This window comes from Mirounga leonina, unplaced genomic scaffold, assembly GCF_011800145.1.
Source record: "Mirounga leonina isolate KUSES-001 unplaced genomic scaffold, KU_Mleo_1.0 Mir_413, whole genome shotgun sequence".
Classification (NCBI taxonomy): Eukaryota; Metazoa; Chordata; class Mammalia; order Carnivora; family Phocidae; genus Mirounga; species Mirounga leonina.
The window spans coordinates 3,781,211-3,799,552 of record NW_023270734.1 but is presented as its reverse complement, the minus strand read 5'-3'; the positions used below and the strand labels follow the sequence as shown (position 1 = coordinate 3,799,552).

The window sequence follows — 18,342 nt, the reverse complement described above, 5'->3', positions numbered from 1 at the left end:
GGTGGGAAAATCGGAGGGGGAGACGAACCATGAGAGACTATGGACTCTGAGAAGCAAACTGAGGGTTCTAGAGGGGAGGGGGGGGGATGGGTGATGGGTATTAAGGAGGGCACATACTGAATGGAACACTGGGTGTTATACACAAACAATGAATCATGGAACACTACATCAAAAACTAATGATGTAATGTATGGTGATTAACATAACATAATAAAAAAATGCATGAAGATAAACTGATGAGATAGAACTATGAGAACAAGTTGGCAAATCCACAATAACTGGGGTATTTCTGTAGTAGAACGGTTAATACATTTGCCCCACAAAATAATTGATAGAAAAAGTAGTTATAAAACCAACAAAGATGTAGAATATTTGAACAATATTAACCAACTTGACCTTATTAAGCTTTATAGAACACGTTATTTAACCACATCAGAATACCTTTTTTTTTTTTCAAGTGCATGTAGAACATCAGTGAATTAAACCATATTATGGGTCACAGAACAAATGTCACATAGTCTAGTAATATAATGTATGTTTTCTGACTATAGTGGAATTAAATTATAAATCAACAGAAAAGCCAATGAAAAATCCTCAAATATTTAAAAACTAAATATAACACTTTTAAATAATCCATGGGTCAAAGAAGAAATCAAAAGGGAAACTATAAAATATTTTTAACCAAATGAAAATAAAAACATAGCTTACCAAAATTTGAGATGCAGCTAAAACAGTATTAGAAGGAAATGTATACAACTAAGAATCATTTTTAGAAAAGATTAAGGTATCAAATCAATTATCTTAGTTTCCACTTTAAGAAAGTAGACAAAGAGCAAATGAAACCACAAAGTAATCAGAAGAAAGGAAATAAGAAGGATCACAGTAGGAAATCAATGAAATAAAAAATAGAAAAAGAGAGAAAACCAAGGAAACAAAAGCTAGTTCTTCAAGAAGATCAATAACATTGATAGACTTCTAGCCAGACTGGTCAGGAGAAAAGAGAAGACAAAACTTACCAATATCAAGAGTGAAAAAAATGTCATAACTACAGATTATAAGTATATATTAAGAGGATAAGGGAATGTTATGAACAACTTTATGCCAATACATTTGACAATATAACTTAGATGAAATGAACTAATTCCTTGAAAGACACAAACTACCAAAGCTCACTCAAGAAGAAATAAACATGAACAGCCCTATCTTGAGCAAAGAAAGTGGATTTGAAGTTTAAAACCTTCTGAAAACAAAAACTTTAGGTTCAGATGGCTTCACTTGTCAATTTTACCAAACATTTAAAGGAGAAATAATACCGGCACTATAAAATTCTCCTGGAAAATTGAAGAGGAAGGAACACTTTCCAACTCATTTACTGAAGCATTACTGTGATATATAGCATTACTGTGATAGCAAATCAGAGACATTACAAGAAAAAAATACTACAACCAACATCTCTCATGAACACAGATGCAAAATTCTAAAACATTTTAGTAAATTAAGTTAAACAATGTATAAAAAGGATAACACATTGTAACCCAGTAGATACAATAAAAAGCATTTGACAAAATCCAGTATCTATTCCTGATAAAAAAAATTCTCATCAAAGTAATAATAGAAGGGAACTTACCACGCCTGATAAAAGTTACCTAACAGGGGCGCCTCAGTGGCTCAGTTGCTTAAATGTCCAACTCTTGATTTCAGCTCAGGCTTGATCTCAGGGGGTTGTGAATTCAAAATCCATGTTGGGCTCCATGCTGGGCATGACAAAAAGCCACCTAACAAAAACCTGTAGCCAACAGTAAACTGAATGGTGAAAAGACTGAATGTATTCCCTCCAAGATAGGGAATAAGACTGGGATATCTGATCTTACTGCTTTTTTCTCAGTATTGCATAAGAATTTCTGGCCCATGCAATCAGGCAAGAAGAGCAAATAAAAGACATCAAGGTTAGAAAAAAAGAGAGTCCGTATCTGTAGATGACATGATTATTTATGTGAGATGCTGGCAAATGACAATCTGTTTTTGTATGGCTCAAAGAATGAAGAATGGATTTTACATTTTTGTACAGTTGTAAATAATAACAACAATAATAAAAGAAGAATCTGCAACAGAGACTTTATGTGGTCCATAAAGCCTAAAATATTTACTATCTGGCCCTTTAGAGACAATGTTTGCTGACCCCTGGTCTATGTAGAAAATCTGACGGAATCTCTAAAAGCCTACTAGGTCAAATAAATGAATTTAGCAAGGTTGCAGGATATAAGATTAATACACAAAATCAATTAAATTTCTATATAACAACAGTCAGAAATCAAAAATTTTAAAATTACATTTAGAGAAGCATCAAAAGTATTTACATGGGGTAAATCTGACAAAAGATGTAAAAAACTATATGATGAAAATCACATATTGCTGAAAAACAATCACATAAATAATGAAGAGGTATTCCTTCTTTATGAGTCAGATGACAATAATATTAAGATGTCAGTTTTCCCCCAAATGACATATAGATTCAATGCCCATCCCAATCAAAATCTCAGAAAGCATTTCCTGTAGAAATTAACAAACTGATTTAAAAATTCATATGGAAATGTAAAAAACTAGAAAAGCCAAAATAACTTTATTTAAAAAAATCTCTTTAATATTTTATTTATTTATTCATGAGGAACAGAGAGAGACAGAAGCAGAGGGAGAAGCAGGCTCCCTGTGGAGCAAGGGAGCCCGATGTGGGACTCGATCCCAGGACCCTGGGATCATGACCTAAGCCGAAGGCAGACACTTAACCAACTAAGCCACCCAGGCGCCCCCAAAATAACTTTAAAAAAAAGAAAAAAGTAGGAACACTGACACCACCTAGCTTTACGGCTTATTATAAAGCTGTAGTAATTAAGACTGGTGGTATTGGTGTAAATACAGACAAAGAACAATGGAACAAAACATATATTCAACTATTTTTTTTTCAAGATTGCAAAAGAAATTCAGCAGGGAAAGGGCATTATTTCAACAAAGGATGCTCATATGCCCCTCCAAATGAACTGTACTTCATTCCTAGGATCATAAACAAAAATTTACTCAAAATGGTTCACAGACTTAAATGTAAAACCAAAAGTTATAGAACTTCCAGAAGAAAACATGGAAGATCCTTGTGACCATGTGTTAGGCAAATATTTCTTAGACATAACACCAAAAGCACAGTTCATTAAATAAAAAAAAACAACCATAAGATAAATTGGTCTTCATCTACTTTGGGAGGGAGGTCCTTATCCTGATCTGATCGTGGCTTCTTGGGTATGCATATATATGGCACAATTTATCACATTGACACTCTAGATATGTGCATGTGTATGTCAATTATTAATGAAATAAGGAAAACATTTGACGTATGTATAATATTAGAGTTAAAAATCTAACTCACTGGAATCCTGAAGTAATCATACATTTCTCACTTTAAAGGATAAATGCAAATAACAAGAAAAAATCAATCAGAAGCAAGTCTGTATATGACTCTATATTTGGTATTGTAATATAGTTACTGATACCTAATAGTGCTAAGTAATTTAATGGCATATCATCAAGAGACTATCCGCAGCACTCCAGGGAATATCTGGAATGTGAGGAAAGTACACAAGACCACAAAGATACAGAAAGAGTTTTAATTAACAGAAAACATTATAGTTCAATCAAACATTAAGCATGTGGACTGCAGATAGACATGGAGGGTTCTTGGGTGATGTCAGTCTCGAAAGTCCATTTACTTGACTCAGAAGTGTTAGTGATATTTTTCTTTTTGGTGCCAGGCTTCAAGGACTAGGGGGCATGTGAGCTTCTGGGTTCATCTTCCCCACTCTCTGGAATGCCATGTCATGTGCTCAGTCTGGGAGGCTGCCAAGACAGCCCTCGCTGTTCCACCTAACGTGAACTGTTCCTCCCTCCCTCTGTTGGACCCACTTCTGGTTGTATTTTCTGCAGTCTCTTCAATTTCCTGCCTTCCAGAAAGTTATAGGCCCTAATGTAGCTTTCATCTGCCTGGTATAGACGTTTGCAAAACAAATCCAATGTCACCATGGGGAAGGGAGCTTAATGCCTTTTATAGGTGCTCATCGTCTTTCTATCTGATCAGTTTTTCTGTCTTAGGAAAGGGCTTTTCTTGCTCAGTTTTTCCTGCAACTTCTTTCCCTCCTTGTATTACTTTCCTATGTTATGGTTTTGTTATAATTAGCAATAACTTTGGTAGATCTAGAGTTCTCATGCTTTCAACAGAGTTGCAAACAGATCTGCATCCATGTTCACAAGTCCCTGGACTGATACTTTTGAGAAGGAGATCTGTGTAAAATCATAAAGAGGATAAAGATTGCATTATTCCTCTCATGTCGCATTTACCAGGGCAGGGGACTTATTAGTTCATACAGAAGAGAGTCTTACCTGGAAAGGCTCTAACACCAGGATTATTTTTCAACATAATTGAGTCAGGAAATCCTTGTTGACCGCTTAGCAGTATTTAAACACAAACCCTTTGGAAACTCCCTCTTCCTCTGGCTTCTAGAATTCCTGGGTAACCTGGTAACTTCCTAAGGTTACTTTGACAGCTCTTCTTCCTAGCCTACATGCTCTGCGAATGCAAATGTAGACATTTCCCAGGCTTCTCTAAACTCTGCCAAAAACAACTTGTCCACCGTCGTTCGTGACTTATTACCTCTCACTGATATTTCCCGATCTTCCCCTCTCCTGCCTCTAGACTTGCACTGTCCAATAAGAAAGCCACTAGCCACTGGTGAGAACTCGAAATGTGGCCAGTCCAAATAGAGATGTACCATCAGTATAAAACACAAATACAATATATATATAGACAATAGTATACACTATATATACATATACAGATAATAGTATATATATATATAATAGTATTGACTATATATAAAATAGTACTAATTATATATGTTTATATATATAATAGTATTGATTAAATGTTGAAGTAAAAATATTTTGCATATATAGGGTTAAATAAAATATTTTACTAAAATTAATTTCCCCTGTTTCTTTTTATCTTTTCTGAAATTGTAACTCCTAGAAAACTTAGTATTACATATGTGACTTACATTACATTTGCACTGGACAGCACTGCTCTAGACCTGAAATTCAAACTGACCATTTAAATCGAACACAGTAGAAAGTGAAACCAATCTATTCCAGACCCTCAAGCCTGCTCACTGTTATTATGGAATAAACATCGGCGGGCATGAGACAGATAGGTTGTGTAACATCAGCTGCTGCTGTTAAGGAAATTGTATGCTGAAGGAACTAACTCTAGAATAAATTACTTATGAACCGGGTGACAGGAAGGCTCTGGTAATTGTCAACATTCCTCATGGGCAGTGGCAGTGGATGTGTATGTAGGACTGGGAAATAACACTGTAAGCTTTCGACTAGGAAGGCACAGTAGTAGGAATGAAAACAACCAGGGATTTGCCAAAAATAGTGGATAAAGGTTGTATGCATTTGGAGTCTGAAACATTTGCAGTTACACATTGTGACGTACTCACAGCGGGTACTGTAACCACCCAAATGTGCCAAATATTCTCTTGCATGATCTTGGCCGATAGAATCTTCCTTTTCACCTAGCCCCAAACCTGGAGTCATTTTTGATTCAAGCCTTTCCTTACTCCCCATGGTTATGCTCTACACCGAACCCTGTTTATTCTACCGACACCCACTCACCACATCCACATTTTTTTCCTCCTTAAGACCAGAGGGGGTGCGTGGGTGGCTCAGTTGGTTAAGCATCCAACTCTTGATTTTGGCTCCAGTCATGATCTCAGGGTCATGAGATCGAGCCCTGTGTGGGGCTCTGTGCTGAGCGTGGAGCCTGCTTACGATTCTCTCTCTCCCTCTGCCTCTGCCCTCCCTCCACTCACTCCCACTTGCACTCTCTCACTCTCTCTCAAAAAAAAAAAAAAAAAAAAGAAAGAAAGAAAGAGAGAAAAAGAAGAAAAGGAAAAACCAGAGAAGGGAAACACAGTTCCATATGCTGCCCCTACGGTCCCAAGAGGGAGAGCTCAGGATTAGGCCTGCCTCTATTCCACGACAGAGAAACTTACAAAAAAACACTATCCTGTTCTTTACAGTTATTCTCCAGTAGAAATAGCAGGTAGTTAGGAATGCAAATAGGGGAGATGGAGAGGCCCTCAAGAGACCTTAAGAGGATGGGAGAAAGGGTCTAGGGCCGAACAAACCCTATTTTCTTTCTTTACTTTTCCCTTTCCTATTCCCTCCCCCAATCATTTTTATATTGCCTTCTTTTTCTTTTTTTTTAATTTATTTTATTATGTTATGTTAATCACCATACATTACATCATTAGTTTTTGATGTAGTGTTCCATGATTCATTGTTTGCGTATAACATCCAGTGCTCTGTTCAATACGTGCCCTCTTTAATACCCATCACCAGGCTAACCCGTCCCCCATCCCCCTCCCCTTTAGAACCCTCAGTTTGCTTCTCAGAGTCCATAGTTTCTCATGGTTCAACTCCCCCTCCAATTTCCCCCCTTCATTTTTCCCTTCCTACGATCTTCTTTTTCTTTTTTTTTTTTAACATATAATGTATTATTTGTTTCAGAGGTAAAGTCTGTGATTCAGCAGTCTTACACATACCCTCCCTAATGTCTATCACCCAGCCACCCATCCCTCCCACCCCCCACCACTCCAGTAACCCCCAGTTTGTTTCCTGAGATTAAGAATTCCTCATATCAGTGAGGTCATATGATACATGTCTTTCTCTGATTGACTTATTTCGCTTAGCATAATACCCTCTAGTTCCATCCACGTCATTGCAAATGGCAAGATTTCGTTGTTGTTGTTTTTTATATTGCCTTCTTTTCTAATACATATAAGCTGTGTGGGTGAGTGAACAGAGTTTCATCACTTTACATAGCAGAAGACACCTCCTAAGTGATTTTGGATTATCCATTGGCTTGCCTTAGAAGGAATGATTCAGAAGGGCATGCACAGCTGGCATTTATGTCAATTAAACCATAAACCTTATTAAATTTTAAAACTTTGGGTAGCCTAGAAATTCTCTTCTTAAACTAACTGGTAATTGTCTAAACATACATTATATGTCAGACACTTTACCAGGCTACTTAGTTTTTATAGTTTCATTTTTTTAAAGGCTCTACTAGATGGCATGTCAGGTTGGGGAAGTCCTGTTCAAGAACAGAATGTATAGATATATTAAAGTCTATGTGCTTCTAGAAGCTCTCCTCCCCGTGTATTGATTAAAGGCAAAGAAAACTTAATGGACAGATTTTTTTTTGAAAAAATGTGTCTTTGTATTGGTCCTTTGCTATTACACTTAAGACCATCAAGTTGTAGTCTAGTTGTTTCAGTCAGCTCCTTAGTTGTAGTTCGTGCCTATATTTTGTTATTTAATTGCTAAGTAAATTATATATTAAGTAGAATTATGAATGCCCCTGATTATTCATACCCTGTACATTTTAAAAAAATCAAATTCAAATTATGAAGCGATTATTAAACTAAGTATGTTGTACACTCTTTGGTTTAGGAAAAAATCGATGTCCAACTTTTCTGCAGCATAAACACTGCCAACACATGGCTCAGCAGCCATGACCCAACAAACAGGCAGTTTTGTGTGTCCAAAAAAACCCCATCAGCGAAACCTTATTGTTACATAAGTTTCTTTCCAGCCACCATATACCTAATTTGGACTAAACCCCAAAGTCAGTCAATCAATGGTACCTTTACTGCACCATTCTCATGCATGGTGATGCAGTTATCCGCATCTTCTGAGAGCTGGTACAAGGCTTGAGCTGTTGCTCGATGTACATTGGTGTCATTTGATTTCAGGTAACGCACTAACGGAGCTACTGCTTTGTACTCTCCAAAGGCCACTCTGTTTCTCCCCCACATACAGCAGCGTGAAATAGCTTCTGCTAGATGGCGCCTCAGTTTATCATTATTCTGCACAAGGGAAATGGAATTGTGGTACATGCATTGCAATGAACCTGTAAAGTCATGTTTCTGTGCTAGATGTTTATTACCCAATAAGATGCCAATGAGTCAAGGGAGAAGGGTGAGGAGGCTATTAAGAGGGTGTTTTGAAAGAAATTAGTATTTTGGTGGTCCCCAATGGGCCAAGGTCAATCCTGAGTTTTCTTTTTATGACTTTAAAAAAATTTTTTAAATTCTTTTTATTGACTACTGAATGTAGTCAATACACTCAAAGGTGATCAAGTGTCTGGCATTTGTTCTTTGCTCAAGGCTTGATTTCCTTTTGAGCACGTGCTTTAGGGAAAAAAAATAGTTCAAGAATATTGGACATTCTTAAGGGAGCATTTCACTTGACTGGGATAGGTGGTTAACTCTACACCTTTACCCTAGGAACACTTCTACATCAGTAATACACCTTGGTTCCCAACAGGGAATGACCTGTGACCAATGACCTGTTTGAGTCTACCATTTTCTTTTCTATAGCCTTTATCCAGACTATATCCTTCTTTTTGTATGTAATTAACTCCTATGGGTATATTATACCTAAATAAGATACAGTTTTCTGTTTATTAATTGTATTGTTCTCTTTATTGAGGCAACAACTTGGTGTCCTTAACTGAATCTGGGAGTTATCCTTAGGAACTCAGTGTTAGACTGGCCCTAGAAAGTCTTCTAAACCAAGCATTCTTCCAGTGATTGAATTTCTGCTCTATGTTCCTGCCAAGAGGTAGCCCCAGCTATGCTCAAATATCTCTGGTCATGGTGAAGTCATTATCTCTCAAGGCTGCTTCTTCTATCTGGCACAGCTCTGAATCAATAATACAGTGGTTGCCAAAGTCTCCCAGCTCAAGAATGCCTTCAATTAAAGCTTGCTAAGCCTTGGGGCGGGGGAGGCGTTTAACTTCTAAAGTTGGCATGAACAATTATCTTAAGGATAATGATAACGATGGTGGGGATGGAAGAGGATAGTTAACACTTCTATAGTAACATTTATATTTGCCACCACTTTACTTGCCAGTAACAAATAAAAAACAGCCTCTTATTTTCTAAGGATCTTGTATACTAAATTGTACAGTTAGAATACACTTTCACATTGATTAGTGTCAGAGAAACTAAATGAGGTGACCAAAATCTCATACCTTACAGGTGATGGATATTAAGCTTGAATCCAAGTCTCTGGACTCTAAGCTTAGTGTTTTTACTACCACACCATGATATCTTATGATAATACACATTTAAAATAAAAAGATGCGTTACTTACTGTATTTGCTAGTTTGGACAATAAAGGGACAACTCCATGATCTGTAATAACAGCTAAATTTTCTTGATCTTTTGCTATATTGGTAATAGCAGCACATACACTTGCCAACACTTCTTTATTATCTGATTTCAGTAAATTGACAACAAGTTCCAAACCACCAACAAAGGAACGAACCATTTCTCCAGCATCCTAGAGAAAATTAAAAACAAAAGATGTTATCAAAAATAATTTTATGATCAGCATTTTTTTAAAAAAGTAAAAAGTAATGATAAGGTTGTGAGATACACCTTTGGCATAAAAAACAAATTGAGTTTATTTCTTTATTATACGTGATTTCTGTGTATGTATGTATATGTATATATACACACACACAGTTGAGTTTCAACAAATATTTACTGAACAACTATTATGTGAGAGTTACTATGCTAACTACTGGGGATATAGAAATTAGTAAAATACAGTTGTATTATTTGCTGTAGTTATATTTTATAACATCATCACAAAAACCAAATTAGTAAACACTAAACCACTCTTTCTAGGGGAAATGCAGCATTAGGTTCCTACGAGCCTCTGGTCACAATTTTGTCAACTGATCAATACATAACCTTGTTTTATGTGTGTTTCTCCTTAAAGATATCTTATTTCATATATTGTTAATTAATGTTGAACTCATAGACACCACACTATAAGTCACGCCTGAAGGAGGTTTATCTAACACACGAATTTTCTCTGTAAGACACATCACAGCCTTCTGGTGTTTAGGAACACTAGAGAGCACTTGGGTACTACATGTGGGGGCCATGTCAAATAGTGAAATCACCAACAAAACCCACAAAGATACGAAAACTTTGTCATTAAGACTACAAAATGGATGTTTGTTAATAGTAGGAGAGCTAAAACAGATAGAGTGTCATCTCATTCAACCCCAGCTGAGAACATGCATTTTGGGTGACTCAAATTTTTCACCTCTCTGTGCATGTCCAAGAATGACCACAGAGGTGCTGTGAGTATTGATTTGGGGATTACAAACATTTTAGCAAGTAGGCAAGAATTCCCAAACCGAATTTGTGAAGAATGTGGATTGATTGTATATGCTCTTTTGCCATTATGTTGCTTGCAATCCAGTGGGGAGTAGGGGCATTGAGAGATAAGTATAATGGGGACTCCTGGGTGGCTCAGTCAGTTAAGTGAAAGACTTTTGGCTTTGGCTCAGGTCATGATCTCAGGGTCATGAGCTAGAGCCCTGTGTTGCACTCAGTGCTCAGCGGGTAGTCTTGAAGTTTCTCTCCCTCTGCCCCTCCTCCCATTCTCTTTCTCTCTCTAAAATAAATAAATCCTTAAAAATAAAGAAATAAGTATAATGAACAGCACCAAGAGGAAAGATTCAAGGACTACCCCCAAGAGGATGTTTGTAAACAAAGTCTAAAAGATGAGGAGTACCAGTTTGAAGGGGGTTCAGGGTGGAGGAATCATCATGAAACAGACCTGAGAGGGAGAGGTAGTGCCTTGTTTTTTTTCCTTAGTGCAGAACAGCATAAGCATGAAAGGGAGAATGGAAGAAAAGGAGAGTTATCGAAATCTTGAAGGGTCTTTACTGCATGCCTTGGTAGAGAGTATGGAGTTCATTTTAATGGCATAAAAAAAGTCACTGGAAAGGTTTGAATGTGGGGGGCGCCTGGGTGGCTCAGTCATTAAGCATCTGCCTTCTGCTCAGGTCATGATCCCAGGGTCCTGGGATCGAGCCCCGCGTCAGGCTCCCTGCTCGGCAGGAAGCCTGCTTCTCCCTCTCCCATTCCCCCTGCTTGTGTTCCCGCTCTCGCTGCATCTCTCTCTGTCAAATAAATAAATAAAATCTTAAAAAAAAAAAAAAGGTTTGAGTGTGTGTAGTTGGGGGGAGTGGGGAAGGGGATTTTAATCAATTTTGTATCACAATAGATCTCTCGGAATTGCAGAGTTGAGGTTGGGGCAAAGCCTGGTGCTGGGAACTCAGAGGCTGTTTCACGAAGTTCAGATAAGAGGTGGTGGCAGTTTGGAAGGAGGTTATGGTCTAGACTTGGAGGAGAGGGTGTGGATTTGTGCGTGCTGACTGGAGAAGGTAAGGACCAGTGACTCAATGATGATTCCTCTGTTTCTGGCTTGACCTAATGGTGCTAATGTTGGAAAGGCAGGGTGTTGTTTTGTTTTCTTGGGGTGAGAAAGGATGGTACTTGATATCAGAGGCCTGATTTGAATGAAGTGCCTGCAAGACGTTTACGTGGAGACATCCAGAAGTCAGTTGGATATATGCGTTTGGAGCTCAGGAAAGGAAGCCAGGCTGGAGTCAGAGATTTGGAAGTCGTTAGCAGAGAGACTGTAACTGAAGTAATGTGTGCAAGAGGTGGGGAGTGAGGGAAAGTGGGCTGTCTGTGCTAGGGCCGCAAGTGTGGGCAGGAAAGGAGTTTGTCAGAGGAACCTGAAAACAGATGGTTGCTCAGAAATCCTCACATCCCCTGATGGATGGCGATGGCTGTGTGATGTTCAACTATTTGGCTCCATGGCTTTCTCAAGTAACAGAAATTAATACCTTTTGAGTGCCAATTATATCTTAGGCACTTTGCATAAATTATCTCAGTTAAACCTCACAATAACCACACAAAATAGATATTATTTCCATTTTAGATTTTAAAAACTGAGGTTTCAAAGATGTTGAACCTCCTAAACTAGACCATATCCCTCAAGGAGCCATGTTATAGTAACCTTAGTGAACTTTATAATCATAAATCCAAATATCTCATCCCCATATCTTCCAAATTCTTCCACTGCTGTCCCCTGCCCTTAGGATAAAATCCAACCTCCACATGGCATGTGTGCCACTGGCTTCCCAGTCTCACCTTCTCTGCCTTGATCCCCCTTCTCTAACTGCACACACAAGCCCTAAACCAATGCCTCCCCCCACACCCCCCTGGAGTTAATAATCAGAATCTGGACACTCATTCTCTGAGAATATGGTTAAGTCTGGGGTAGGGCCTATAATTTTTTTTTTTAATTTTAAAAATCTCTCCTGTGATTCTAAACTTCAGCCAGTATTGGGAACATTGCTTATGTATCAGTCCTTCAAGTTCATGTCCTCAAACATGCCACTTGCAGGTCTCCATGTTTTTGCATATGTTTTTTTGTCTATTCTTCCCACTAGCTTGGGACTTTCCATGTGGTCTCAGCTACTGACTAAGGTACCATTCTCTTCAGGGATATTTCTTGAACTTCGAGTCTGGGTCAAGCTGTTCCTACTATACTTAACCTGGTTCTTCTGTATTACAACATTTCCTACTCTCTGCAGTAGTGGCTTATTTATTGGCCCTTGACCTAGAACATACGTTCCAGGAGGGAAGGGACTGTTTTCTGTCTTGTTTATTGTTGTACACCCAATTTCTCTGAAAGTTTCTATGCCAGTCTCTAGAAACCCCACTGAATTAATTTGCAAACTCACAGCTACAAAAGGAAGCTTTCACCAAGGACATAACAAACCAAACCAAAGTTCTAGTGAATGGTGAAGGACAGACCCCAGTCAGGTTCTTCCCAAATGTTAAGTAGAAAGTATCTTTTCCATAACACATTGCCTCTCCTGATTGCTATGGGAAGTGTGTGAGCATTATTACTGGCCTTGTTCTCAGTACCACATTTAAATACAATCTCTGCTAGGACATACTTTCACTTCTGATGTATTAATAAAAATTATTTTGAAAATATTTGCCATTTTCCCTAAAATTCTACAATAAAGCCTTTTACATCAAACAAAAGGAATGATTATACTTTCAATGGTATTCTATACTGCCACCTTATTACACTTCTGTGCACTAGGATGCAACCAAATCAAAAGATTATAAGAGTTAATTTATTAACCTTCAGTCAAATATCCCACATAATTTAATCCAAATTGCTCTTTTGAAGCACTTAGTAGTAGTGGTAGTTGTTGTAGTACTCTTTCCGTGTTGTAGATGAGGAAAACATTAGAGAAATAAATTAATATGTGACAAGTGAAATAATAAATGGCAGAGTGGGATCTGAATCCATGTCTGCCTGACCCCAAAGCCACCACACAATACTGCAATTATGTGAATCCCAACCACGCACTTGGTCCAGATGAAATAAATTCATAATCCTAGCCACATCCTTGGTCCAGGTGCACATGTAAACTCAAAAGCAAAAACAATGGCTTTTAGAATTTCAGGGAACTTCAAAAGTGTAGCCCTAAAACTCCACTTTTCAAAATGATATTATTTGTGTCAGTAAACCAATACACTTGTCAGCTATGAAATTATAAAACTAGGGTTTTTTTTCCTCAAGAAAGACTGGAGGAATTCCAGGAAGATGATGGTGGCATATTCTTTGTATCTCCCTAAGGAAACAGAGAAACTAGGGGCAGCAAAACAAAAGCCATAGAAATGCTAGGTGACAAGATACCTCTACGGACCCCCGAGCACAAGCAGATTGGGACAAACTACCAAAGCTACATGGTCTAAGAAACCAGAAATCTGCAGAGAGAAGGCAGAAGGATTTGTGAAGGCCATAGAACCAGGGAGCCTAGACTGCCATTAGGTCTCCCTGGAAAGCTCTGGAAAGCTGAGGAGCAGCACAATGGACTTACCAGGCTCTGATTAAAGGATAAGGCCGAAATGCCCCCAGGTCTGACAGTGCTGGAGCATGCTGTGGTCTGAGTTCTATGCATTTGCAATACTACCAACTGAAGGCTCCTTCTGGGTTAAAGCTTCATACCAAGCAGAAACTCCTGGGAGTTGCCTCCAAACAGAGCAAGGCAAGGACAATGGGTTGAAGGAATGATGGAGTCCAGGCAAAAAGAGGGGAGGGGAGCAAAGGAGTCTGAGTCTACTCTCTATCCTTGGGAAGATAACAGAAGTGGGATCTTGAGAAGCATGAAATTAGAAATGCAACTCTGGACCACATCTCCCTCCTAAAACACCATGAGAACTTATTTCACTTAAAAATGAGCAAAACAAAAAGACTACGGTGATTTTCCACTGCAGTCTTTTTGTTATTATAAGAAAAAGAATTAGCTGAAAGAAAATCACAGAAGCAATGAAAGGAAAATATCAATTAGAATTAACAAAGCTCATAAATTAGGTGAAGAGTTATTATAAGAAAAAGAATTAGCTGAAAGAAAATCACAGAAGCAATGAAAGGAAAATATCAATTAGAATTAACAAAGCTCATAAATTAACGGAATAATTACAAAAAAAACCAACAACCCCAGTTTTTAAAGGCAGGTGAAACCCATCCACAAAGAATTAGAAATGAAAGAAAAATTCATTTTGAAAATGAAGAGTAAATTAGAAGAAATGCAAAAACGAGTAAACATAATAGGTAATATCTTTAAATACATAGAAGATGTGAAGAGTCTGAAATGATGGGGGGAAGCTAACAAAAAATTCATAAACTAGGCAGAGAAAGTAATATACATATAGTGAGTCCCTAAGAAGGAAACAAAGCAATATAATAGAGCAAATTTTTAAAACTATGATTCAAGAAACCTCTTTCCTGAAATAAAAATAAACCTGACAGCATATTCGAAAGTTGCCCTATATACCTGGGGAAATTTGCCCAGAACGTGCTAACGTAGAGAAATATTCTAGTATAAATGCTGGACATTAATAAAAAAGAAAAAAAATTATTTGCTCATCTAGGGAAAAAGACCAGATCACTTCTCAGGGAAAGATATTATCTTTAGCCTTTTCAGTAGCAATGTTTTTATGCAGAGAGAAAGGGAGTAACTTACGTAAACAACCTCAAGAGAAAATGTGAATCAATGTTCTAATATCCAGCCAAAATGATCTTCAAGTATAAAACTGTTATAAACATGGAAGACTCCAGGGGATGTGTTAACACAGGCCCTTCTGAGAAATCGACTTGAGATTGACCGTCAGATCTCCAAAGAGACTAGAAAGACATTGACTAAAGGATGGCAGACTTCTTAAAAGGCTCTACTGGCTTCATTTCCTTCTGGATGAGGTTTAAATCATTAGCATGATTCAAGTATTTTCCCAATCTGGCTCAACCTCACCCTCTGGTCATATTTCCCAGTGTACCCTTTCATATAAACTATATTGCAGCTTCTAGGATTACTGGTGTTCCCTTAAGTGCCATGTTGTTGTACATCTTTGGCTACGTCATTTTCTTTACCCGGATGCCCTTCTAAACTCCTAGAAACTCCTACTGGGAGCCCTGAAAACTGACTCCTTTTAATAGTGGCTTAAATAATATTTCCTCCATAAAATCCACCCCCACTGCGCTTCTCAGTATGGTTCACTCCTTCGCCTCCACATTCCTGTAGATGCTTTTCTCCAAAATCCATTCCCTCATTCTCCTGTATTTGCCAAGGCTTGATTTTGTTCGGGTATCTAACTCTCTCAAATAGAAGTACCTGGAGAAAGTGCCTCTATACCCCAGAGGTAGATTTTGACTGGCCTAAGCCTATCACCTAAGTCTCATTCCCTTTGCCATTATTTGTTTAGGGGTGGGCTAGATATGCCCCAATTATGGCCAGAGAGTTCTGAGATGATGTCTCCTAGGAATCTTCTGGAAATTATAAGGACTAATTACAGGTCACACTGAGAATGGCAGAAAGAGGAAAACAGCCTGGGTCTTTGATCATTGTTGAGCTGCTGAATCAACTGGGCCTAAAATCTGCTTTGGCCATTTAAAACCAAAGGCATCTTGTAGCCACACTTTTCATTCTATGATGATTGTTTTCTACTGGGTCCTTTCCCCATTAAGTTGTGAGCTCTTCAAGAACAGAGCCGCCTGGTCTTGTTCTTTGACTCTCATTTGGGATATGGGGTCTGGTGTCTGTCACATGGCAGACTTCCAATAAATGTTTGCTTAATTGTGAAAAAATAAAAATAATGAGGGGACCATGACTTTAAGATACTTGGCCACAGTCACAAATACTAAAAAGCCAAAAGCATTAATTATGTATTAATAATGTAACTATGTAAAAGGAATATAAATGGGTAAGGCCAATTCAACCCCATAGTCTAGTGACTTCCTGGTTGTCTCACTGCTTTATCAGTAGACAGTGAGTCACAGCACTGGGGCCATACTGGGAGAAATAACAAAAGTGATCACATCTGCTTCTGCTCCAAGAACTTCCTAAGGTGCATGGTATGAGATAGAGGAAGCCAAAGTCGCAATGAGATCATGGGCATGGCTCACCGAGGTCTTGTAATGTTTACAATCTGTGGGACAGTGAAATGTTAGACTCAAGCCCACATGTCCTGCCAAAGTTTGTTTATTTGTTTGGAAGGTGAGACTTCTCTCTCTCTCTTTTTACTTTTTAGGTTTAAAGATTCTAAACATATGACATCTTGCTTCACATAGTTTCTATGGAAAGGGAGACAGTATATTTGAGGATGGAAAAAGTAATTATTCTGCCAAAACTGTCTTTCACTGATGCTAAACGACTGGGCAAATTCAACATATTTTCCACCTTCTCACATATCTTAAAAAACTAGTTTTTGCCAATTCGCCACTGGTGAGATATTGGTTGTGCACAATTCAAATTTTCATCTTTAATGCAAAAACCCCCAATTAGAATAATAATAGTAATAACAATGACAACAGCCTAGCTTTTTGCAGTTTACAAAAGACTTCCACATAGGTATCTCCTCGGATCCTCACAGCTCTGCCTTCGGGAGGCATGAAATCCCCATTTTACACATGGGAAGGGTCAAGGTTCATGAATAGTTAGTGACAAAACTAAAAATTGACTTTATGTTTCCTGATTTCTCATTTTCGCTATACGCTGTGTGCTTAGACTTTTGGAAGTGCCAACAATTATATTTACCAGATTAGACCTAATTTATAAATAGTCAGAAGACTCCTCATAATTTAGAGGGCTAATAATTCCAAAGAGATGAAGCTATTTTGCCAATGACAGTTCATGAGACAAACAAAAACAGTAATTGAAAGAAAGAATATGAAACACCTTTATACTGTTATTAAAGTAAAGCTGGAATGGGTGAATAAGTAGGAAAAGGTGTCACATTCAAATTAACCAAAATTAAGTCAAACACACAAAACAGGACAAAAAATGTAAAGTAACAAAATACTTTTGGTTAAAATTCAACTAATAGGAAAGTATTAAGGCTTTATTTACAGATTAATGAATAAAACAGAAAATTGGATGTTTTGGCATAGAGCAATTAAACTAATGGGTATGAAATTCCTTCTCTTGCCTCCAGCAAAAAGAACTGGCCGTTTTCTGATGAGGTGAGATATACATAATGCAACTTTAAAGCACATACAAGGCAAGCGTAACATGACTTAAGAACAAAAATTTTTAACCAGAAGGGCTATAAAAACAGTTTTGTGCCATACAGAGACCATACAATGCATAAAACAGTATTTGAAAAAGATTTAAAAATAGCACATTGCGTATAAAAAATTCCAAAAATGCTACATTCATGTTAGAACGGCATGTCAGAGAAACCAAAACTGAACAGGCAAATCTTGTCCTAAAAGTATATTCATTCTATCAAATCCTTTTAAAATTCTAAATACAACATATATACACAAGGAGAATAGACTGTTTGTGTGGCTCTATCACAGTAAGATCCTTGTTCTGTTTCTAGGAGTTAACAAGTCCCACAGCTTAAAACAAATTACTGACTTAGAACTACCTTACACTTTCAAATGTAGTTCTTCAAAAATCAAAGTTAGGTATCATTTATTACCTTTTTCATTCTGAACTGAAGGAAAAGTAAATTAATTTCAGGTAAAATAAATGATTCAGTCCTCATAGTGTAGATTTACATAGCTGCAAATGCACTGTACTTTGAGGGTAGCTTTATCAAATTAAATCACAAAAAAATAAAGAGAATACTTTTAATGGTTCTGATTTTCTCTACTTCTCTAGCCTAATTTAAGATAATTTTCTTAAACATCACAGAGAACTGTGATTTTTCCATTTTATTATGTTGATTCTGTTTTAGATATAATATTCTATTAATGAGGAGGTCTAAATTGTGAGAAACTAGTGTGTATCCAGAGGTTTACAGTTAATGAAATGACATTCTTAACCAATGA

The 18,342-nt window shown here is 37.5% G+C and overlaps 1 protein-coding gene across 1 annotated transcript in view; it reads right to left on the bottom strand.

Annotated features, from left to right (window-relative positions):
- The window catches only part of ARMC4 (armadillo repeat containing 4), a 183,667-nt gene that overhangs the window by 47,638 nt on the left and 117,687 nt on the right, over nucleotides 1-18,342 (bottom strand). The window contains exons 17-18 of the mRNA XM_034987222.1: nucleotides 9,265-9,453; nucleotides 7,752-7,973 (exon numbers count right to left, since the gene is read on the bottom strand). Of these exons, the coding sequence (XP_034843113.1) occupies nucleotides 7,752-7,973; nucleotides 9,265-9,453 (411 nt within the window). The remainder of the gene's footprint in view (nucleotides 1-7,751; nucleotides 7,974-9,264; nucleotides 9,454-18,342) is intronic.